Source organism: Lycorma delicatula, chromosome 3, assembly GCF_047948215.1.
Source record: "Lycorma delicatula isolate Av1 chromosome 3, ASM4794821v1, whole genome shotgun sequence".
NCBI classification, from domain to species: Eukaryota; Metazoa; Arthropoda; class Insecta; order Hemiptera; family Fulgoridae; genus Lycorma; species Lycorma delicatula.
The window spans coordinates 185,002,139-185,027,819 of record NC_134457.1 but is presented as its reverse complement, the minus strand read 5'-3'; the positions used below and the strand labels follow the sequence as shown (position 1 = coordinate 185,027,819).

The 25,681-nt window shown below is 27.0% G+C and overlaps 1 protein-coding gene across 2 annotated transcripts in view; it reads left to right on the top strand.

Moving 5' to 3' along the window:
- The first annotated feature begins 1,060 nt into the window (after positions 1-1,060).
- LOC142322272 (muscle-specific protein 20-like) overlaps positions 1,061-25,681 on the top strand; it is a 68,733-nt gene continuing 44,112 nt past the window's right edge. The window contains exon 1 of one of the 2 annotated variants that reach the window (XM_075361174.1): positions 1,061-1,216. In XM_075361174.1, coding sequence (XP_075217289.1) covers positions 1,214-1,216 — 3 coding nt within the window. In that variant the 5' untranslated portion in view covers positions 1,061-1,213. Of the gene's footprint in view, positions 1,217-8,318; positions 8,481-25,681 lie in introns of those variants that run through there. The other variant, XM_075361173.1, reaches the window with a different exon arrangement.

The window sequence follows — 25,681 nt, the reverse complement described above, 5'->3', positions numbered from 1 at the left end:
CTGTATAGCCCATTTCACCAATTAACTTGCAGGATAATTATCAAACGTCCATCACAATAAAGATTCAATTTTAAAACTTTTTTGGCTATTGATAATTTTTTGTTCCTTTCGGTAGTTACACTTTTCTGATCAATTTTTTCCTCTGGGTTGGGAAAAATGTTAATGTTTTGTTGGTATGAAAATGAATTCTACGTTCCTGGTTATCCAGGCATAGGAAAATCTCCATTTTATTTCAATCATTTCTTCTATTTCGTCTATTAAGGAAGCACAACAGAATGGAATGAAAAATAATGATTTAATAATAAAATATTACTGAACTATAAAAGAATTAAAAGAACTTCTTTTTTTAGTAGTTTCCTAAAGTTTCCTGTTTTAAAAAAGTCTATATTTTTCACTTTTTCCCTTAACTTTCCTGATTTTATCAAAATCGATATCTTTAAAATTCCCAAACTTCTTTCACTTGGTTTAATACTTTAAGTCACTATTTCGTCGAGGTATAATATATTTTTTTCCTTAATCTTTGTTTACTACTCTGCAAAACATTCTCTTCTCATTTCTGTTTTGTTTTTTTTTTATTCCTTTATTCCATGTTTGCCAACTTATAATAAAATTTATTTAATAAATTTTACATTTTTTGTTTATTATTATTTTGGTAATTTTTAGCAAAACAGATCTATCTCAGTCAGATGAAATTAATTTTAATGGAATTTATGACATTATATGTTTCATTGAGGATTAATAAATTGAAAAATAAAATAACATTTTTTTATTTTACCCTGTCGATCGAAAAAGTATCAGTTTATCAGAAAATATGTCCAGAATGCTTTCCAAAGAAAATCATCACAGTAAGTCTACGGTTAATAGAATATTTGTGGAATGTTGAATTGAATATATTAACCGGGCTGAAAATCGATTATGATTTAAAATAGATTTTAAATCCAATATTTACAAAATATAATTATCGATAATTTGTTTTTCGTACGAAGGCCTTATTTACGATTATAGTACTGATAATTACTATGCGGAGGTGTAATGTGGATGAGGGTATATTAATTCGAAAATGCACCTTGAGTCGATCAGTTTTTGTTTTATTTGCACCACAGCACAGATAGGATCGACTGTTAATTCGGTCACCGCTACTATCTATTTCCGTGATATTTAATCAGTGGATACGGGACCTTCAAAGCAAGACGCGCTACTCGTCATTAAAAAAATGGTCAATACTTTTTTTATTGTTAATTAAATTATTATTCTTATAGATTGTATTCTAGTAACGATTTGATTTATAATACATTATTTGATAAGCAATTTAATTTAAGTGTAGTTTTAATTATAGCGTTTCCGCTACATAAAATTTACGTTCGATTGTTTAAAAAATCTCGCGTTTATTATAATCATAAAATACATTCTTCAATGAAAGATTTATCATATAATTTATTAAGCTGTTTAATAATAGATAATGATAAGAATAGTCTTATCATTAAAAATATGTGTTCTTTGTTGCACTGTTTAATTACGGTAATTCTTTTTTTTTTTAACGTATATAATAACCGTGTTAAAGATCACTCCATTTTCCCGATTATAGCAAAATAAATGAAAAGATCCTCAAAATGTAGGAAGTAATACAAAATTGGCAAGCGTATCCAATTAAATAAAAACTATTTAAAAAAATATATATGTTTATGTTCTTGCTTGTTCATTATTATTAAAAATCAGCACAGATGTATCTATAGTGTGTGAACATCAGATAGGAGTTTTTTTGAAGTACAGTCCACAAATTTTGTCTATATCACTGACCTGTATCATCTTCCTGTCGCAAGGTATACTCTTTCCTTACCCTTATTTGCAGCTAAATGAGGAAAAGAAGACGTTTATTAAAGCGTCTGTATTATTTATCTGGATACCGATACAGATTTGAACGTAAAGGTATTTTTGGCGAGTGGATCGATTGATGGTATTATTCTTTCAACCATTAATTATTTTAAAGTACCTGTATTTTTTAAACGTTATAATTTGAAAACGTTTGGAAAAACGGAAAAATAATCTACTGTGGTAAAAACTTTAATTATGTATTCACAGTAATAAGTATAAATTACGTCCGATTTTTTAGTTGTTAAATCTCTGAAAATACACTAATAAAATTTAAATGTGTTTCTCTAATATTTGGTTTTATATTCGTTATTAATAATAATAATAAATCTCTATGATGCTTCTCTTATATTTCGATGTTTTATCGATCAACGATGTCAGAGCTAGGAGGTGAATTGTCTTTTTATTATTTTTGTAATCTCTACTCCCTACATACTTGATTAAAAAAATTTAAATCTAAGCTTTCAGATAATTTATGTAATTCCTATCACTAGTGTATAATTGAAAAGATTGCATCCCTTTTCAGCCAACAAAAAGTTTTGTAAATTACATTTCTTATATTTAATGGTTATAATTTTAAATTTTGGTGATGAATTTTGTATAGATTTTAGTAATATTCTTTTGCAGCTTTTCAGTTTTGATCCAAACAGATACATTTCAGGTAGACATTTTTCGCACCCTAACTTTGTTGCAAAAATTTTATATTTTATAAACATTTTGGATTTTCTGCTATAAAATTATGATAATCACTGCTGTAAAATATATTATTTGTAAACTGTTTACTGAGATCCTAATTCAAAACTTTTTATGCGTTTATTTTTCTTTCATTCATTATTATTATTTTGTTTTGTTTTTGTTTTTTACATTAAATATCACTCCGATTTAAATAATTATAACTAGATTTTTTTTTTGGGTACTTTTCTCATTTCTTTTTTATTCTTTAATTATTTCTTTATTACATTTCATAATTATATTTCTACCTTTTTCTATTGATAAATATCTGCTAATATTTATTTTCCTGTTTGAGTAAAGAAAAACCATCCTTAATTCTAATATTTTAACGTCTTATACCTTTACTTGAAAAAATGATGGCACTGTACGATATACTCTTACGTCAGTTATCAACTATTTTGAAATACTTAGTTACAGTTTTTAAAAACTAAAATAAAATATTCACTTTATAGATATAATAAAATGCAACTGATAAGCACAACTTACCTATTAAAATGACCGATATAATTACACCTTACGTGTAGTTAATAACAATTAAAAGGAGGAAATACAAATTAAAGAAAAAAATAAAAGAGAACTAGAAAGACTATGATAGCGATGACCGTTAAGTTCATGAACTCGACACAAGTCAATATCCTAATACCACCTTGAAGTCTTTCTTATACGCACACATTCACAAAAAATTAGTAAATAAATGACGTCAACCGACAAGTTAGGGAAGCATTTAGTTACTGTTTTGTTGTATAAGTAGTCCTTAGTTGAAATCCGGACAAGGTTTTGGCATTTTGTCAGCATTTAATATTATCCTCATAAAAATGTACCGTACCTTCACAATTGTTACGTTACGAAAAAATGGATAAATGCGTTTATATTTAGTATACATCATTTTCATTTTAAGTTATTCGTTGAAATTATTGGTTATTTTTAATTCCAAATAATTTCTAAATAAATTGATGGAATTGATTCTTAAGTAGAATTTTCAAATTACTAAAACCGTATACAATACTAAAACTAAATAAACTATTGTAATAACCGTTTATCTACCGTGATAACAGACGTCTTCGTATTATCTCCTTGTCATAATTATCGAAGCCCTTCCCTTTTCGGAGTATCCGCTTCCATTTGTACTCTCTCCCTTCGGTAAATATCAGTTTTGCTGAACTTTATCTGCCATAATCGGAAAACAAAATTAGCCCATTTTTATCTTAAACCCTTTCACTTTTAATTTTTTTTTTTAATCTGTAACTTTGTTCTTGCTTTATATACGTAGTCCTTTACTCAGTTTCGCAGATCTGGCTTTTCATAAGCAAGATTAAATATAAAATTACTATAATAACTGAAAAATGATAAAAATTTGTTGTGATTAAACGATAGTATGTTATAACACGATATTAGTTAAGTATATTTGTCTTATAAACCAATCGTTGTTCAGTAATTCATTTTTTGAGGTGGAAAGTGGTTAATTTGTTCAACTAACTAGTAATCTCTGGCTTGACACTTCTGAAGAATTTTTTAGTGTTAGCAGTATAAATAAAGTGCAATAAGTTACGGTGAATAAGCCTTAAAACTGATTGCTATAAACACAATATTAATAATCACTAGTTCAACATTTAATGAGTACTTTATAATCAGTCAATCCAAAGAAAGCTAGTGATTCCAATTCTTGCTTGAAAAGAGTTCGGTTTTTTTTAGAGAAAATGTGGAAGTAGTGATAGTTTATAGTTTATTTATTAAACACAAATGATTTCCCAAATCATTCGTTTTATAATGGTAATGATTATAATACAGAATGAAATAATAATCAAAGATCTTCGTTCGTTATTGTCAATCGAACTAATAACCTTATTGTTGAAATGGCTGGTTTTAATTTAACAAGAAAATAAATAAAATCAAAATCCATACGTATTATTTTTGAAGATTATTTTATACTTCAGTTCTGATAATAATTAAAATTATTAAGCTTCGTTTGATGGTTTTTTTTTTTGTTATTGCCAATTTTACTGAGAAGATTTGTTGTTCATTTTAACCACTCTATAAAAATCCTTAGTCTGAGCAAAAATAGGGATCGGAACTAAATAATAAAGAATAAAATAAGCAGTAACTAATATTAATTAGCCACCAAAGAGGTAGTGTTTAAAGCCGTTATTGTTAATATTGTAAATTATTTATTTGTGTTAAAATTATTTATTTAGCCTAAATGGAAATACGGTAAAAAACTAAAAAAATATATATCAGTGATAAATATAAAACAAAAATATCTTATAAAAAAAGTTATAGGACATTAAGGAAAAAAGCTAGCAAAGTATGACATGACTTCCCTGACTATTATTAATAAAAATTAAGCGAGTTAGAGCGCAAAAAACAGAATATATATTTTTAGAGGTGGAGAATAAATCTTAAGATATTTTTTTCTAAGATATTCATATATACTTAAGTTAAGCTTCACTATCTTGCTCAAGTAAAGTTTTTTTCTAAATCTAACACCTCCTTCAGTAACCTAAAATAAGAAAAAGGAAATTTTTAAAAATTTTTTCTGAATTTTACGTCCGGGGTCTATAATTTAAAAAAAAAATGTTGACATTTCTTGATAGCTCTGTATATGAAATATAAACTTTTAAAAAATGTTTAAACTGAAGAGAGGTAAAGCAAAAGAAAAAATACATACGTCAATTTTATAAAGCGGAGGTTGATTTTTGAATTATTTATACGCGTACTGTAACAAATTTGCTTTAATAAAGTTTTCTCTATAGTTCCTCTGAAGAAAATCGAAATTGTTTTTTTCACAATATCCCCACCCCTTTAACGAATTTTGAAAAAAACTAATATCATTAATTCCTTAAATATAGAAATATTTGAGCAAAATTTGAAGAAAATCAGTTTCATCGATCCTGAGATATAATGTCCAAAGCAGTTCGATACACATATGTACAAACATATAAACATGTTTACATATGCATATGTAAACATATATACAGATGTTTGTTTGATCTAGATGAACTAGTTAGTAAAGATGATAGTAAAGATTTGGAAAAAAACACGAAACCCCATTTTTGACATGTCTCCATACTTTTTCCTTTAATTTAGCTATTCTAGCTATATTCACCGGAAAAATAATATTAAAAAAAATACGTTTTAAAAAAAGGACAACGTAAAGATGTTAAAAAGGTTAAAAAAGGACAACGTATAGTATTTTGTACTTTTTCTCTGCAAGGATAGTGAGTTTAAGGTATCGTAATATGAAATTTCTCAGTAATGAGTTTTAAATTATCTGTGTTCAAAATTTACTTACTATATATTTTTCCTACTAAGTAATATCTCTGCTTCATAAACTATTTTTGTTAAGCTTTCTGTTAATCAAATAGTAGGTACATCGACTAGGACGTAACGGATAATTGATTTGAATCCACCTATTTGTTTTAAAATTTATTTCTTTTCATATTTAAAACACTAAAAATTTTGAGAATCCCTACAAAAAAAATCATTAAATTTAAAAATCAAGAAATCTATAAAACATAAGCTATTTTATTATGGCTGAAGTTCATAACACAATAGCCTGTTTATCTGTTATTCGTAATATAGTAATATTAAACCTATCCCGTTAAATAGGCAAAAAATAATTATTATTTTTTCAAGCGGAAATAATAATAATATATTTTATTTTGTTCAGCAAAAATATCAAACGGCCGAAAAATTTCTTCCAATTCCCACTTGCCTAAACACCAGAAATATGGGGAAAATGGATATTAAAAAATAAACAATCGTTCATGTAATATATTAATTGAAACTTTCGATATTCCAGATATCTTAACAGTTCTGAGCAGTTTCTTATCAAAAGGAAAACATTAGGTAAAAATTACAAAAAAAGAAGTTTTCTGAAACGTTTAATTAAAATTCGGCTAAAAGTCTTAATTTTATCATTCGTAGTTTTTCTTAAAAGTGCTTCCTGAATTAGTTAATGACAAAGCCGTTTCATTTAAATTAAAATCTGAGCTCCTGCTTGCACTAAATAAAATAACTGAAAACACTGTTGTAGGACTGTGTTTATTAATTAAAATATAGTTAATATATTAATGACATGCTGAAAAAATCCCACGTTGTAATTACAAGATAATAATATTGGCGTGAGGTTAAAACCTCAAATTTCAAATCTGGTAATACAAAAAAGCGACTATTTTAACAACTTTAAATATTAAAATCGTTTTCAGCGTCCTTGAAAATGTTTAAATTGATTCCTTTCACGACCATGTTTGTTACTTTTTGCGCAAATCCCAAAGTGGGAGTCAGTTTTATAAAAAACCTTTTTTAAAGCAATCTTTATTACAATAAAAAAGGGAAAGAAAAAAGTTTTAAAAATGCATGACTTTTGGTCGGGTCCGGCCGCTTGGTGGAGTTTAGGGTTCCCAAATTTATTAAATTTAATCTATATGCGTAATTAGATGACATTTGAAGAAACCACAATAAAAAATAACCATCATAGCGATCACAACAAAGCTCCAAAGTTCAGAGCATTTTTTGCGGTAGGGGTTCGATTTTGAAAAACATTTCTTTTGCAAATATTGTTACTTTATAATCGTTAACAAATGTGCCTATGAAAAATATGACCTTAATTAAATGAAATTTCGAGATCCTGAAAGTGACTTAGCTCTACAGCTCCATCCCCCTTAGAAGCCCCCCTTGATCTTAGAAGTTGAAAATTTAATGGCATCAATGCCTACATGTAGAAGTAATCTGACCAAGTTTGGTCAAAATCGGTCGAGTAGTTCTGAAAATATAAGGTGATCTAGATGCCAATACTGAACACACTCACGTACATACGAACATTAACACCCGGAAAATTTCCATCCGGTTTTTTTTGGGTTCCTTAGGTGTCAAAACGACAAGATCTAGTGAAAACCGCATTATGCCCAAATTGGACCGATTACAATGGTTTCCCTTCTATAGCTCTGCTATAGCGCTATCTAGACGGGAAAGTAAAAACCTGATACTTTTAAAGAAATACGTTCTTGATAAGTTTCGTGTTAATATTACTTAATTCCATTAATTTTTATATGTTAAATATATTTAAAAAGAGTAAATGTTGAAAAGGTATTACAGGATAAATTGTGTGAATTTCCAAAAATATTTTTAGATAAGAACTACCGTAAATAACATCAGGATTAAGATGTTATTTACAGAAATTAAAACAATACGGACTAATTTGTTTATTATTGTATGATTCAGATAATGTAAAAAGGTTATATTTAAATAAACTTAAGTTTTATTTTGTAGTTTTATTGAGAAAATCATATGTATTTATTTATCGTGATTTATCTAAAATATTTAGATCGAATGTGTTACGTATATTCTAAAGCAGGATTTATTTTTATTGTCAACAAAAATCTTTATTTTTTAATTGAAAGTACTAGAAATTTAATTTTATAAGAATTAAATTTTTCTAGTAATTTTAGATCGGTTATTGATTTGTTTTGTATTCACTGTATTTGTAAATTCTTTTAATTTTTTCATATCTTCATTACGATACTATTTGGCATTTAAAATGGCAATATCGTTTTTCTTGATCTGGAACAAGGTTGTGGTGATAATGCTTAGCAAAATCATTTTTATGTCAACAGTTCCAAATTAGAAAACCGGTGTTGGACATCACAGTATCTAATTCCGTCCGTGTATTTAAGCACTGGACATTGTATATCTTCTCACTCACCCTTTCTCTCTCATTCTCGTACTGACCTCCCCCCTCCCGTCCGACCATAAGTTAGTATCTCTCCAGGTCTCCGCGTGCACCAACCTGTGTTAGATCACACGCAGACTCTTGCAGTACTTCTGATCAAGACTCTCTCTGACAAATAATCGTTATGGCACCAGGAAAACCAAACTGGCAGGTATGATCCGAATTGTTGTCTCGATTATCACAAAATACTTTTCTATTTATTTTTTATTATAAATTAGTTTATAAAAATTCTTTTACTTTTGTGTATTCCAGTCTTGTTTAAAGAATGTTAAATGTTTTTTGACAAATATTATAATAAAGCGTTACAATAAACGGTTAAGATTTCAATAAACATTACTTTTGGCATTTATCCAGAAATATTTCGTAATTGAAGTTTTCTTGACATAAATAATACACTATATTTATTGGTTTTTTGTTTTTTTTAATTTTTTTAATAGAAAGTAACAAACTATTCTTGTTCACTAATTAATTAAGCAAAAAGCTGTCAAATTTAATTTCAGTAATAAGAAAAATATAACAGAGCATATTTCAACATTATTATAGAAAGAAATATTGGATTTACTCTACCTTAAATGTATTTTTTATGATTAAACTATAAGTTAAATTATATTATATTATGAAATTTTCTTTAAAATTATTATCTATAAATACAGAGTTAATTTAATTTGGTTTCGAAAGTTAAAAATGTTAAATATTAATACATTTTTGATAGTTTAGTGTTGTTTTGAGTTGAATACTTATAATAATGAAAAAAATAATAATTTTCCTTAATATTACATTGTATTAATTCATAATGAATTAAAATTATTTAATAATTATTTTTATAAATAAAAGTAGGTGATGTATATATATTTTTACGTAGTCTGTTTTATTTCAACACTTCATAAACAAAAACTGAATTCAGAAATTAAATGAAGACATATAAAGATTATTGGTAGCGTATCAAATTTTTTCTTTATGTTTTATGTATGAAGAATATTTTATAATACGTAATAAAATATATAAGTATTTAATGAAAAGAATAAATATTATTGATTATGAATTTTTATTAAGGATAGACGATTTTATTAATTGGTGACCATATTAGAAAAATTAGGAAAATCAAAGGAATAATGTAGTGGGTATATTTAAAAAATATTAAAAAAAAAAGAATTATTTAAATTATAAATTGTTTTTTTAAAATAAAAATTGATTACATATCTAGTTTGTGTTTTTCTTTTTTTTTTAATGATGTTCATTTAATAAAATTACGGGACTTCTCCCCTCATCATCTTATTTTTTATCAATATGAATTATACTTTGATAATAGCCCACAATCATTTTCTGTGATAATTTATAATAACTGTATTTTACTACCAATACCTGGAAAATTTTTGTCTGAAATGTTGATTTAACTACATAAAATTTATTTTAACTACATAAAATTTATTTTAACTAAATAATTAAATTGTAATTATTGATAGTATTTATAAATTAAAATTTACTATTTTAATTTTACCATTGTTATTAAAGGGACATTAGTAACTTTGTTATACAAAGCACTAAACCAACGTTTATGTTTAATATACAGTTTTCCTGTTATCAAACATTATCGAGCATTACATTTATCTACTATAAAATCCAGAAGAAGACGTCCCCACCACAGGCGATAGATACAATCGAATCCTAAATATTCTTTCTTTTTCAGTCTATTAAGACATATAAGTGATGCATTAATTCCAGATCAAATATATTAAACGAAATTAGTTATACCTATGGAATTAATTAACTTACAAGCAATTAATCCCTCCAAAAAAAAACTCAAGAAGAATTTAATTTATATTCTGATGTTGCTAAATAAAATTAATTTAATGACTTAATACTAAATTCCTTTTAGAAAATATATTTACTGAAATTTGTGAAGAAACATCAGTTTGTTTACTGTATGAGAATCTTATAAACAGTGAGTTTGACATCACCTATATCATTGCGTTTCTAAATATAAATCCGTACCCTACGTATATCACACGTAATGAGCCACTATAACTTAATTTAATAAATATTAATATTTAATTTATTTTTTTTAAATAATGCCGGTTTATTTATTGTTACGTTTTGAGCTCAAAGTTTGTTTTAAACAATATAGGTAATAATTTTTTTAATAATTTCAGGTGGATTTAATTTATTATTTAAGTTTAGTTAGTTACAGTTCAGTTAACTTTAAAAATTAAATACCAGTAATATGATTTTATAATTAATGCATTAATAATTACTTTTTAAATCATTTTTTTTAGAGCAATAATTTAATTATATTTTATTTATACATTCTTTATATAATTTCGTTATTATTATTTTTAATCTTGGCTCGTACTAATGTGATAGTATTTTTTATACAAAAGCCATTAAAGGTTTTTGAGTAACATACCATAATAAAATGAATGACATGCGTACGTATCTGATTTTACTTTATCTATTCGTATGAAGCAAATTAAAATAGTTATTATTATAACGAAATAAAAACATTTTTCACTCATAAGTTTTCCCTTAAACTAGATGTTGACGGTCTAATGAAAACAGATTAGTAATTGCTCTTAACAAGCTTCTCTGAACAAATTTAAGATACCGCCATTAACTGAAACCTTCGAGAATGGTACAGTATTTCTTAAGAGAATTCAGAGCTAATTAAAAAGAATCGTAATTGGATTTGAATGTAAATCATTTAATGAATAAAAATAATCGGTTTAAACTAGCACCCAGGATTGGTGTTGTTTGGAAAATAATTTGGCTGAAATTAAAAATCCATTAAAATTCTTGAAGTCTTGAAATTTAAACTGTCACTTAAAGTTGGGGGCCTTTACAACTCCCTTCTTGTTTAGTTAGCGTTCACATAATTAGGTTATTGTTCCATTTATTTTTCATACATTTTTCCTTTTTTAACACGGTTTTCTTTAATTATTATTTTTCTGAATGATAAACTTTTTATACGGTCTAATAAATTCATTTAAATTAAACTTTTACGTTCCTTCCTTTTACGACACGTACATTTATTTATTTGTATTTAAATGAATAACTGCATGCATTAAGGTACTTGCACGAATTTTTATTCATTTAAGCAATACATTGAATTACTTCTGTTATCTTTATTTATTTTAAAAATTCTCTGTTTATCTTCTTTTTATTACTAGAAAAATTGTTTTGGTTTTTTACAGCTCTCTAAGAAATTTTATAACCTTTTTTTAATTATTTAGCGGCATATAAAACGTTACATTATTCCACTAAAATACTAACTTTCGTTCCCTCATATATTTCAGTTGATGAAAGCCTATCTTGTTTTTCACCTTTAAAAAATCTGATGTGGATACTACATGACTTTCTTATACGCCTATTAAATTACATATACACATTTTTTGCTACACTTCATTTAAACTTACACTTCATTTTCAAAGTGAGATACTACCCTCCAATTCTTTAATAAAGTGGACAGTTACACAATTGCATTGTGGTGGAGACACCATATGCATCATTTTTTTGTGGTGTCCGTATCAGAATTTTATATTAGTTTATATATTAATTTTGTTTCACGTCGCTCAAGTGGTTAGTTACGTGGTGTAAGTGAGAACGTACATCGGATTCGTAACATGGACACATCGTTTCAAATCGACTTTATATACATATATATTTTTTTTTTAACTTTTTTTTAATTAAAAATATATTGGTTTATTAACAATTATTAACCTCTAAAACATTTTTTGAATTAAAATGAAAAGTACATAAAATTTTATTTCACTAATAACTTCTGTTTTTTTTTTTGTTGTTATTATTGAATTATTGTTTATTGTAAACATTTTTTTTACAATCAGAGGTTAATAATATTAATAAATCAATATATTTAATTTAAAAAAAGGAGTTTAAAAAAATATACGATTATGTAAATGAAGTCGGATTCGAACCGATGTGCCTTCCCCTTATAAGATCCAAATATATCATTAATTAAAATTTAATTTGTCTATAACTCTGAAACCATTGAAAATAAACATGATATATTGTTGAAAAGCTCTCAATGATGGCTTATTACTACAGTTTAGTAAGAGTCCAAAATCCAAATGTTTGGATTTTGGGCTTTTTTGACACTTGTGGTCCAGTCGATTGCAATCAAAAGGGGAGGTGCACAACTAGATGTTACAATAGCCCTAAATCCAAAATTTCAACCTTCTACGGCTAATCGTTTTTGAGTTATGCGAGATACATACGTATGTATAGACGTCACACCGAAACTAGTCAAAATGGATTCAGGGATGATCAAAATGGATATTTCTATTGAAATTTGAAAACCGAGATTTTTCGCGATCACAATACTTCGTACAGGGAAGTAACAAGAAAAAATAGAAATCATTCAGAATCACAGAGCAGCTAATCGTTAATCTGCTAACAGTTAATCAAACCGAGAAGATACGCATGTTAAATTTACTTCAGAAATTCATAGAATACAATCATATAATCCTTCAAACTCTAACATTCATAATAAGAAAAAGTAGGAATGATATGTTAAAGCTAAACATTTTACAGAATATAGAATAAAACATAATAAATAAATAACACAGTAACATAAAAATTAGGCTGCTTTCACCCGTCTCCCTCTATTATTTGATTATTTTAATTTTAAAAGGACATGTTACACACCATCAAAAAAATATTTTTAATTTTAGTTGACTGTCTTTAAGTTTATTTCATTAATCCTGTCATTAAAAAATAAAAGAAATATAGTAGAAAGAACTTATTATAATATTGTCTGCAATTTCTTACAAGATATATTATCTTGTGCAAGGTATATTATTATTATGAGCAGAACAAAGTAGCACTATTATTTACTGAACTGTCAACTCGTGCTAATAGACTGTGTCTTCCCTACCCATAGTGTTGTACATCTCATGTGAAAAACTCATAGTTCTTGGTCATAAATCCATTTTGACATAATTCAAATTAGTAATGATTTAATTCATTCGTATGTACTGTGTACATATACATTTTAATTTAATTTGGAAAGATTTAATACCGCATGTAGTGACGACTTTCCTTAATTTCACGGAACACTAACTCTGAAATCGCCTAAACTGTACACCAAAAATAGTTTTAAAAAATTCATCTTTCAAATTTACTTATTCTCTGTCTTTATCAGAACTATTGTTTTGATATTTTTTTAATATACGATTGTGTGTGAATGTATACATACGACTCAAGAAGATATGTTTTATTATCTTATTAAAGTTTTAAAATAATTCTTATAATAAAGTTATCGTTCAACTATAGATAACAAAAAAAAAAAACTTTTTCTAACATTTACTAACTGAACTTACATAAGTAATTTACCTTATAAATACCGAGTACTTATAATAAATAATCTATTTCGTATAAACTTATATAGTCTAACTTCAAACGTTGTCGTATGAAAGTTACTGAAAATAACAGTGAATTCGATGAAAAACTTGATTTGAATCCCAGTAAGGCTCGGCATTTTTAATACACAGCAAAAATTCATTTCATTTACCCACGAAAAGGTTTTCAAGTTAATGTGGTGAATTAAACATCTAAATAAATATTATTAATAAATAATTTTAACTAGTATTCAAGAACGAAAATTTTTTTTAAAGATTTTACTATAGGTGATTTGTTCAGAAAACGATCTCATAAGAACAGTATTTAATGAGTCGATGAGGAAATTAAGGAATCCTGCACTGAGTGCAGTTGTTGTTAATAATTAGTGATTATTTTACTTGGTGAGATAGATTTAAAATTACAAATCTTTTACTAATATTCCAAAAATAAATCTTTTAATGAATACATATTCATTAATTTAAAATAATCATCTTAATGTATAACGTTAAAATCACATTAATGAACACGGTGTAATATAAAATATGAAATTTTCATTCGTATATTTATGTTTCAAACGTTTCTGTAGAAGATATTTTAGATGTGTGAGTCAACAAAAATATCGGAGAAGTTCCATGCGAGTGTTTAGACGAATCACATTTTGCTATTTTTTACCCAAGGCTAAATTAGTTAAGTTCTATTTGTTGTTTAACAAAAACACTCTATTACTATTATTTTAATGGATCAAAAATCCATTAACAAAGCAAATGATCGGTAACATTTCGTTATTTATGTTGTTATACTAGTAGTATGCTATAATTTCTCTCTTGTATAAAGTAGTCTAGATTTACAAAAGAGCAAACTTCTAAATGTTTTGTTGAAAACCAAATTAAAATTAGTTACATACCGTTGAATGATTGTTTATTCAAATATTTTCGTATTTAAACTTCTTTGATGTAATGATTACAAACGTTTGTATACGTTCAAGATATTTTCCTACAATAGTTTCCTAAATTATTTTATTATGGTTTTTCTAGCATATTTTTAAATGGTTTTCTAGTTTTAAAAAAACTAATAAAAATTAAGTAACACTCGCCGGGTTAGTCAAGCGGTTAAACTTGTCATCGCAAAATCAGCTGATTTTCAAAGTTGAAAGTTCTAAGGTTCGAGTCCCTGTAAAGACAGTTGCTTCTATATGAATTTGAATCCAGGCTGTGGATACCGGTATTCCTTGGTGGTTGGGTTTCAATTAACTACATATCTGAGGAGTGGTCCACCTGATTCTCTTCCAGATTGCATGTTTACCAGTACATTTAAACTTACATTGCGCTACATCTGTAGCTACGTTAGGCCTGGCAAGTCGCTTGCAGTAATTGCATTTGTCTACATGTATATACACACACCCAGACCCGGCAGTATCTGGAAAACTGATTGGAGAAAATAAATAATAAAAATTAACTATTACTTTTAATCAAAATTATGAAACAATAAATATAATTGGAAGAATTCTAGTTCATTACTTGAAAATTCTTCATACATCTAACTGTATAAAAAACTTTCGATTCTCAGAAAAATGAATGTTTAACAAACGAATTCCCCTCATTATAACATAGGTTCTTGAAAAATAAATAATTTTTTTTATGAAGAATCAAAACAATACGGAATTATTTAAAGTTAGGTTTTTCTTTTCTCAAAAATTAAAACTTTACTTAATGATGGAAAATTATTATATTTAGAAGTTAAATAGTTAACAACAACAAACAATAAATAAATAGGATGCCTCGTCATTGCAAATCAGTCATAAATATCTGAAAGTTATTTTTATATTACAAATAACATTTTACGTAACATACGAATTTACCCAATAATTGTTCTCTATGACAGCCGAATATTTTTTAAAAAGATTAGGTTGAGCTTTCCAAAAATGTCATAAATGGTACTTATTTTCATTTATTCCAGAGTTAGTCAAATAAAATTTTAACTAATGAAATATTTGGATTTTAGAGGAAGGCACATCGGTTTGAATCGGACCTCATCTCCTTTTTCTTAACTTTTTTTTTTAATTTAAATATACTGATTTATTAATAATAATTAACCTGTCATTGTAAAAAAAAAAAATTACGATGAATAATAATTCAATAATAACAAAAAAATAATAATTTAAGGAAGTCATGTGTTGTCCACATCAGATTTTTTAGAATCAAAAACTTATACGACACTCTTTTTATTATTATTATTATTATTCCTCTCTCAAATAAGTCAATATTTCAAAAATGTATACTAATTAACTTATACTTTCATTTATTTATGTAATTTTAATTACTCTAATTATATTTTATTAATAAGAAATAAAAAGAATCCTTTCTTAATGTGCGCTGAATTTAGAGCAAAATACATTTTTTTAGAAATAAAATTTTGTTGGCGAATCTCTATTTAAATAAAATGTAGGTGTCAGAACTTACTATTTCAGATTATGGGAGGTCACGTAAAAATTTATTTTTAAATGCAAAAAAAGTTTTTAAAGCAACTAAAAGATATAATTTCTGTTGACAGAAAAAAGAAAAGCGTAGTGGAAGAGTCTAGTGTGAATTAGGTGTAGTGCTTACCGGTTGAAATCCAAGTTTTTATTTAAATAAGAAACGAAATGAACTACTTCAGTGCTGAGTGAGAGAAGTTACAAAGACTCTTATGGTAGTACAGAATAGTACGTCTAACAATGATAAATGTTTGCAAAACATAGTAATATAACGTGTTTTTCTTTTTTTTTTCTTTTACTAATTTGAGAACTTTTTACATTAATTTTATTTGAGTTACCAATTCCATTTTTTTTTTTCAGGAAATTAAAATAAATAGAGTGATATTACATTTTACTTAGATATATTTTACAAATTAAAAAAGGTTTTCGTGTATGATCATACAAAGCTATTTTTGACTTTTCTAACAGTGCCATCATCACTGGTTATACAATGCCTAAAGATCATTATAGAGATGAACTGAACAAAGATACCAGTTTCTTCCCTCTTAGAAGCGTTCACAAATTAACTTTATTTAAATGTTAATCCTATTCAACCATTCTCTAAATCCACGCTGTTTACTGTGATATGCCCAGAAATTCTGCTATTCTTTAAATTTGTGGTTACAACATCCGGTAAGGATTTTATTGGAAGATAATGTTAAATAATTTTTTCTTTTTTTCCTTCGGATTAAGTTTTCTGTTTTTAAGTACTCTTTTTAAATTATCATTCTCTAATATTTTAATTGCTTTATTTACTTGTTTCTCCATAGTCACTGAAAAATTGTCATTTTAAAAACGTAATGAAAAAATAACAGAATATATTAATAGGTTTTCTTTTACGTGTTTTCCTTTTAATATCAAATAATTCAAAACAAAAAAAAACATGATATAAAGAGACTATCGTATATCATTTGAATTAATTGAAATCGTTTCATTATGTTGAACTTCTAGAGAAAGAGATATCAAGTTTGATTTCATTGTAAAAAGTATTTAATTTTCTTATTACAGTTGTTTAGTAGAAATCTACAAGTACAATATTATTAATTTCATATTATCATTTTAAATTTTACTTTATAATATTATTTATTTGAAGATTTTCTAGAAAATATTGTATATTAATAATTTAATAACTACGATTGTAAATCACATCTGCACATTTAAAATCTTACACAATTTATCCTCTAAAATTTATTACATGCAACAACCATCAAAATTTATTATGAGTTCATATGAATTATCAAAGAGCACGCAATTCGGTTAAAAAAATTTCTGAGGAAAACTTTATTTACGATAATGCAATATGATTTATGCATTAGTTTAATGTTGTTTTTAAACTTTACATTAAGTACCGTGAAACGTTACTACAGAATGTGGTTTTTATTTTTTTTAAATTCAATATCAATTTATTGTTTTGGAAGTACTTAAATGAAAAACATATTGCATCATGATTTTCTTTATAATTTAAATGTTATATTCTAAGATCTGCTTCAATATTCTTAACTAAAATTAGAACGGTTTGCTGAAAATATAACGCTTGATGAGTTTAGAAGGTTTATGTATTAGTGTGTGTTTGATGACGCAAATATACATAGCCTATTACATAATTATTCATTGGCTGTGACAAACTTTACGCCGGATGAAAGTTAAAATGTTTTACAACACTGTGCTATAAAAACACTTTATTAGTATTATGAAATATCATAATTTTTTTATTTCGTATGTAATGAAAATTAAATTTGATGTTCACTTAGTTTTATAAAACAAAGATATTCCAACGTTTTATACAATTCTTCAGAGATATGCAATAATTAATCCCAGACCGTATGTTATTTTGTAAACCATATTAGTATCTTAAGATCACCTATTACGTCGCAAAACCACAATTAAGTGGGGTAAACTAACTCTCGATAGCGATTTTATTATGATTTAAAAAGAAGGAATTTGGAGGTTCGTAGATTTTTTGCATTGTATTCATACTTCAAGAGAAGGTTCAATTTTCTACATTCATAAATATTAATGTAATTAATTTACTGTGGTGTTAGTTTTTAAGGTGAATTTGGAATACGGAAGTTCTTTACTAAGAACGCAACTATTTTGTAGTTGGTGCAGAAAATTATGAAAAGTTTCATTCTTACGCCTGAAAAAAAAAACACAATATTCGTTTATGCATGGATATTTTAACTTCCGCAGTAAGAAACGTTTTAGTATAGGAAGAAAAAGAAAGTATCTGTTTAAAAATATAGCAATTTATTCCTTATGAAAATAATCAATAATTAGTATGAAATTCTAACAAAATTTAACTCTTTATTGTTTAATTTCCTAATAGTTCTTCAGATCAGAAAAAACCCTGCCTTTAGAATATATGAAGTTTTACTTTTTAAAAAAAACATACATTTAACTATTAATTTTTTAATGGCAGACCGAACCGGATTAAGATTAATAAACTTTGCTAAACTTGACGATGTAACTCTTTCACTCACTCTTACGAACGATGGGATAATACACCTTCTATCTCATGATAAAAGTGACGAGAAACAAACAACAGTACCAGTCTCGGAAGCAGGTACAACTGGAACTATTAATATATGGGTTTAAAAAAGTATATTAAATTTTGGTTCAGAACGCCTCGATATTATAGGCGGTTACAATTTTGACTGCTACACCGAAGGACCTAGGTTCGATTCTCAGCTATGATTTCTAAAATGTATAGACGTAGTTGACTCCAGTGATAGTAGTTAACTCCATTAATGACTTTAGTAATAATGTGACTTAAAAAATAAAATATTCCGCTTGAAATATTTTAAAACTCAACCGATATTTTACATAATATTCACAGATAAATAGCATGGACAAAAATCTCATATCCATTTAATTTTTACACACTTGTATTCTTATTCCATGTAAATAACAGTTAATCTATATAAATGTGTGTGTGTGGGCGCGGGCGCATAAGAGAGAGAACATTCTTATTTTGACATACACTCGTACTAATTCAAAGAGTATGTATACCAATTTCGCGAACATACGCCAAGATTATATATAAAAACACTAATTTACATAGAGGTAAGAGGTTTGGTATGTAGAAGATGCGGTTCATTAAAACCAGTTTTAATCTTTTAATTTCTTCTTTTCTTTTAAGTGATTACATAAAATAATCTTTCGTAGATTTTCCTACAAATTTTACTGAATCCTCTAATTATTATTTACTTGTAGAAATATTCTCCCACGTAAGCGATCAATTTTTAAAAAGTTTTTTTCTTTAAATTAGCACTGTAAAATAATGAGGTAAAAGTCTAAAAACTTTAAATAAGGTATATTTAGTTGAGTTAATTGTGTTAGGTTTTATTGTTAGCCTCAGAATGGGCTTGTAATACCTCTTTCACTAATTATATGTATTTCGTAATAATTTGTTACGTTTTATAACGTAAAGCAATATACAGAATTCACTTTCGAAATTGTTATTAAACGAATACTATTTGTTAGAATTTAAATATTTGTATGAAATAAATAATAAATAATTTTCCCGTAAAATTATTTATTGCTCTAATCGATTGAACTACTATAACGTATTAAACCAAATAATTTTTAATAATGAACTAAAAATAGTATAATATATTTAATGATGACAAATGGTAAGAAGTAGTGTAATGCAGCGTAAAATTAAAAAATGAGATGTGAAATGGGTATACGTATTATTTGTGAGCAGATTAATTTTTATATCTTTTGAGCAGGTATTTTTATCTTTTTTTAAATTGTTGAAGGAATAAAACTGTGTTAGTTTTACTTAAAAGTATTATTTCTAATAAGAAATATTTTTTTAAAACCAATTTCTCCACAACACTTACAGATTTGTTTAAAAATATATAAATGAAACTGAAAATGAAATAATGAGAATTTATCGTTAAAGAATGCTTTATTTGAACTCAATAAATACCGTACAATCTAAATTCTAAAAATTAAATAAATATCTTAAACTAGCTAGATAGTGTAAGGGAGAACAATTAGCTAGTAGATTATCAGGGGGTTTCAATTTTCTTAACGGCTATAACTGATTATTTTTATTTACGATATCACTACATAATGATATCACTACATAAGCTTGAAGCTTGTGCATGGGATATGGAAGTGGAAATTTTTAGTTATGAAAAATGTATGCTTGACTGTGATTCGAACCCGAAACCTCCGGATGAAAGACCGAGATGATACCATTTCGCCACGAAGATCGGCAAACACTAAAGGCAATTAGATAAACCCATGAAACACGCCCGATTATAGAATGATACAGCAGCAAGGGACATTGTCCAGGCTCTGCTACGTGTAGGGAGAAATATTGACACTCCCACCATTCTTGCGTACCGTTCCCAGGCAATTAGCTGATTTGCAGTAACCCACCGGGTTGGTCTAGTGGTTAACGCGTCTTCCCAAATCAGCTGATTTGGAAGTCGAGAGTTACAACGTTCAAGTCCTACTAAAGCCAGTTATTTTTACACGAATTTGAATACTAGATCGTGTTCTTTGGTGGTTGGGTTTCAATTAACCCCACATCTCCGGAATGGTCGAACTGAGAATGTACAAGACTGCACTTCATTTACACTCATACATATCATCCTCATTCATCCTCTGAAGAATTATCTAAACGGTAGTTACCGGAGGCTAAACAGGAAAAAGAAAAAGCTGATTTGCAGTAGACAGTTTTGATCGGTTTTTTTTATAGGTTTAAGTAGTTTTACTTACAGCCAATTCTAAGCAGTGCTGTTAATTGATTCTCGCCCATAGAAATATTACATTTTTACCTAACATTAACTTAGATAATTCAGTTTATCCACTTTCCAACGTTGAATTATTGACTGGTTAATAATAAATTACCTTTTTAAAGAATAATAATAATAATATGTATATTTAAATTATATTATAGTTGAAAAACTATCATTTAAAATATTAAGGATGATAGGAAAGATTTATTTTTAAGCAATTCAAGAAATAAAAAATCATTTATATAAAGATACCACAACCCCAGGATAACCGAAGTACGCCTATGTATATATTTTATTATTATATTTTATTACTGTAATTAATCTGTATGTTTTTGGTTTATACTGTAAATCGCATGATGTAACCCTTACTAGCAAATGGTAAATTTTAACTATCTCCGGGTCTTCCAAACTTTTTCTCAATTACCAGATAGTTGGTTAGTCCAGTCCTGAAGGAAGGTAACGAGTTTCATTTTCCATTAAATAAAAATGTCTAAATACATATCAAATCACATCTATATTGTTTTATAAGAGCATATACATTATTGTATTGTTACAAACCCTTTTCATACCTCAAAAAATACTCAGATAACAAACGTTTCTATCACCTTTTATGTAATGTTAATTTAAATATGTAAATATATTTTTTAAATAATTTATTAATTCTTTATATTTTTCATTTTATAAAATTGTCTAAAATGAGTGTAAATTAATACCCTTGTTGTGAAGGTTATTAAGAAACTTGCTTATGTTTAATAGAAGTTAAGCAGCTAGGCTGTTTAACCAAGGCAGTGTAAGTCGCACGTTCTTTACCATATTTTCATACGCAAAACAGTTACCATAAAAGGTATGCTTAGATTATTAGCATTGACCCAGTAAAAACAAGAGAATGAATAAACCTTTTAAGGTCTTCGTACTCTTCCACCGTTCATAACATAAAATATCGATTTATTACTCACTCATGTAAACTGCACCTATAAAGTTTCTATTAAGTAATATACTTCTAAGGTTTTGTTACTGCATAAAGAAATGCAGTAATAGATGTTAATAACGCATATGTGAAAAACAATGAGGTAGCGTATGACGTTTTACGCTAGTTAGAATAAATTTCTGACCACTGTCAGAAAAATTAAATAATTACATTTGTTATACTTACTAATGTGTAATTATATAATTTATGTAAACGATTAAGTATAATTGTGTGTAATTTTCTTAATCCCATGTAAAATATTATATTTGAAGCGCCTACAAAAACTCAAAATTTCAGTGTTTCAGGGTACAAAGCTGGGCTGTTGGATTATTGTTTACTGTCCCCAAATATCAATAATGCAAACCCCGACATTTAGTAAATTAAAAATAAAAATCTTTTAACTTTGCTACAAAAACTTAGTTTTTATTCTTAACAAAAAAGGAAAAACTGTCGCAGTAAGTGCGTCAAAATGACAGATTTCCGGTTTTAGTTAACCTTGAAAATATACCCTAAAACCCAGGTTTTTGCCTCTTACTCCAGTTCCTGTGATACAATTCGCTTTAAAATTAATAGGGTTCTAACTTTCTACTATGTTTACATCATACTGCCAAGTTTCATCAAAAACGGTTAAAAATTGCGCCCGGTAGAACGAAAAAAGTTGAGAAAGTACCTAAAACCCCGTTTTTTGGCTTTTAACTTCGGTTCCTGTGAACCGATTTGCTTGAAAAGGGCTCTATTCGCAATAGGTTTTCATCATCCCACCAGGTTTCCTTAAAATCATTTAAGATTTGCTTCCTGTAGAGCGGATGAAAAATTTTTATACATTCATATGTATATTAACAGTGCAGAATCGTATTCAAGAGGCTCCATATCGTAAAGAAAGTTTGGTCCCTCCTCAATCCAACACCCCTTATAAAATCTGATCGGGCACTGTAGTGATTCCTACAGCTTCTATGGAAATGTGCTACAAAAAAATAATATTTATTTTATTATTAATATTAATTATATTTATTATTTATTATAGTATTGTATTGTTAAGTAATTAAGTTTCTTGGTTAGGATATCAAAACTACATCAAAAGAATATTTCTATTGGTATATAATTAAACATCTAATTTACTATATATTATTTATTTAAATATTATCTATGGCAGTAGTAATATAGTACTACTATATTTAATAATATTAATATTATATTAATATATTATAATATTAATATATATAATATAATATTAATATTATATTTAATAATAGTAATATTATATTACTATTACATACATATAGTAATTCTAGCTGAGAGTAAAAAGGATTTAGAAGAAACAATTAAAGGCATAGATGAAGTCCTACGCAAGAACTATTGCATGAAAATAAACAAGTACAAAACAAAAGTAATGAAATGTAATAGAAATAACAAAGATGGACCACTGAATGTGAAAACAGGAGAAGAAAAGATTATGGAGGTAGAAGAATTTTGTTATTTGGGAAGTAGAATTACTAAAGATGGACGAAGCAGGAGCGATATAAAATGCCGAATAGCACAAGCGAAACGAGCCTTCAGTCAGAAATATAATTTGTTTACATCAAAAATTAACTTAAAGGTCAGGAAAAAATTGTTGAAAGTATATGTTTGGAGTGTTGCTTTATATGGAAGTGAAACTTGGACAATCAGAGTATCTGAGAAGAAGAGATTAGAAGCTTTTGAAATGTGGTGCTACAGGAGAATGTTAAAAATCAGATGGGTGGATAAAGTGACAAATGAAGAGGTGTTGCGGCAAATAGATGAAGAAAGAAGCATTTGAAAAAATGTAGCTAAAAGAAGAGACAGACTTATGGGCCACATACTAAGGCATCCTGGAATAGTAGCTTTAATATTGCAAGGACAGGTAGAAGGAAAAAATTGTGTAGGCAGGCCACGTTTGGAATATGTAAAACAAATTGTTAGGGATGTATGATGTAGGGGGTATGCCGAAATGAAAAGACTAGCACTAGATAGGGAATCTTGGAGAACTGCATCAAACCAGTCAAATGATTGAAGATAAAAAACTACGGCAGTATAAATAAAAGTATTTTGTACGCTTCATTAGTGCTACGTAGGCTTTGTATAGATCAGTTGATAAGTTTCAAACCAGTCTTATCTCTTAAAATAATCTATTCTTAAGAAATTAAAGGAAATGTAAAAAAAATTGCGCCCAGTACAATGATAAAAAAAGCTGAAAATGTACCCAAAATCCCCCTTTTTGGCTCTAATTCCGGATCCTACGAACTGATTTGCTTGGAAATCAATAGAGGGTTCTATTCCTCTATTCCAGTAAATTTACAAGACCCCACGAAATTTCATCAAAATCGGTTAAGATTTGCCTCTGTTAAGAAGAAATGAAATTATCTTATACATATACATATTATGTATATAAACAAGACAGGTACACTAGTGATTTACAAATTCTTTGGAAATCCGCTAAAACTCTACTGATCCATAACAATTAATTATCAAGACAGGCAACAGAACTACTTTCCCGTTACAGCACAATTTTTCTGATCACAAAAAAGGGCCTTATTTTAATCATTGACATTTTTAATATATTCCCAAACGATATAAGATCTTATTTCACCCCAATTATATTCAAAGTTATATTGAAATATTTTTCGTAACTCAGATAATGTTACACAATTAATGAGTATTTAAACAATACAATTTCTTAAAAACCTGACTTTCCTTCATTCTCATTTAATGTACGAACCTACAAACAGTATACTTCGAATAATTTGAATCAATACCTTATCCAATTTTTTTATACATTTATTATTTTTACATAATATTTTTATTATTGTTAGTTTTATTTATTATTAGGCACTTAATTCATTTATCTTATTATTTATGTATAATCTTGTTGTACTGCCTAATCAACGTTTCCCTTGATCCTTCCTGATAATTGCTGAGATAATTTTCTTTATCCAAATAATTGCATAACACTTTTGACTTGTTCCATTAGTATGCAATTACGTACATATCTGAAAGAAAGTATTTATTCACTTAGTTTTTTGTGCTTCTATTTAGATATTTAGATGTGAATTATTCAAAAATTACTCACAAAAAAAATTGTATTTTATACAACATTTTTTCACCATTTACTTAGTAATTAATCGTCTTTTCATTTTTATTAATTCTTCTGCTACATCAATACAGCTTTTAGGATTCTGAAGGACACTGGTTTACTTAGTAGTAAAAATCTCAAAATATTTAAAATTGGATTTTAATTCTTGTGTCATTTTTGTAGTTTGGTAAATGAAATTATCTCAGAAATCTTTGCCTGCGTTGGAGTTGACAAATCACATAACTAGAATTGCAGTTACAGACGTTTTTATATTGTGAGGTTACAATTTTAAAATAAATAAACATACTTGTGTACACTGACATGATTATATTTTGCTAAAATAATCTGTATACTTTAACGTTTTTTCCTTTCACACTAAGCCAGTCAGACAATATACTTAACACCTTTTTTTCCCCATATTTTTTTTTAAAAATTAGGATTACTTCCACTTCATGGTTAAATCTTTTGACTGAGTTTTTTCATCCTTAAATCCAAATTGATGTTTGTTATTTGTTTTGATAATATTTTTTGGTGCTTAATTAAAATTATTAATATATATATTAAGCTGTAAAAAATTTTCCAAACTACTGAAATTAAGGGCAGTTTCTCATCAGACATGTGATACATTTCACTTGTAGGCTAAGAATTAAATTTAAATCATATCAGATCCAAAATT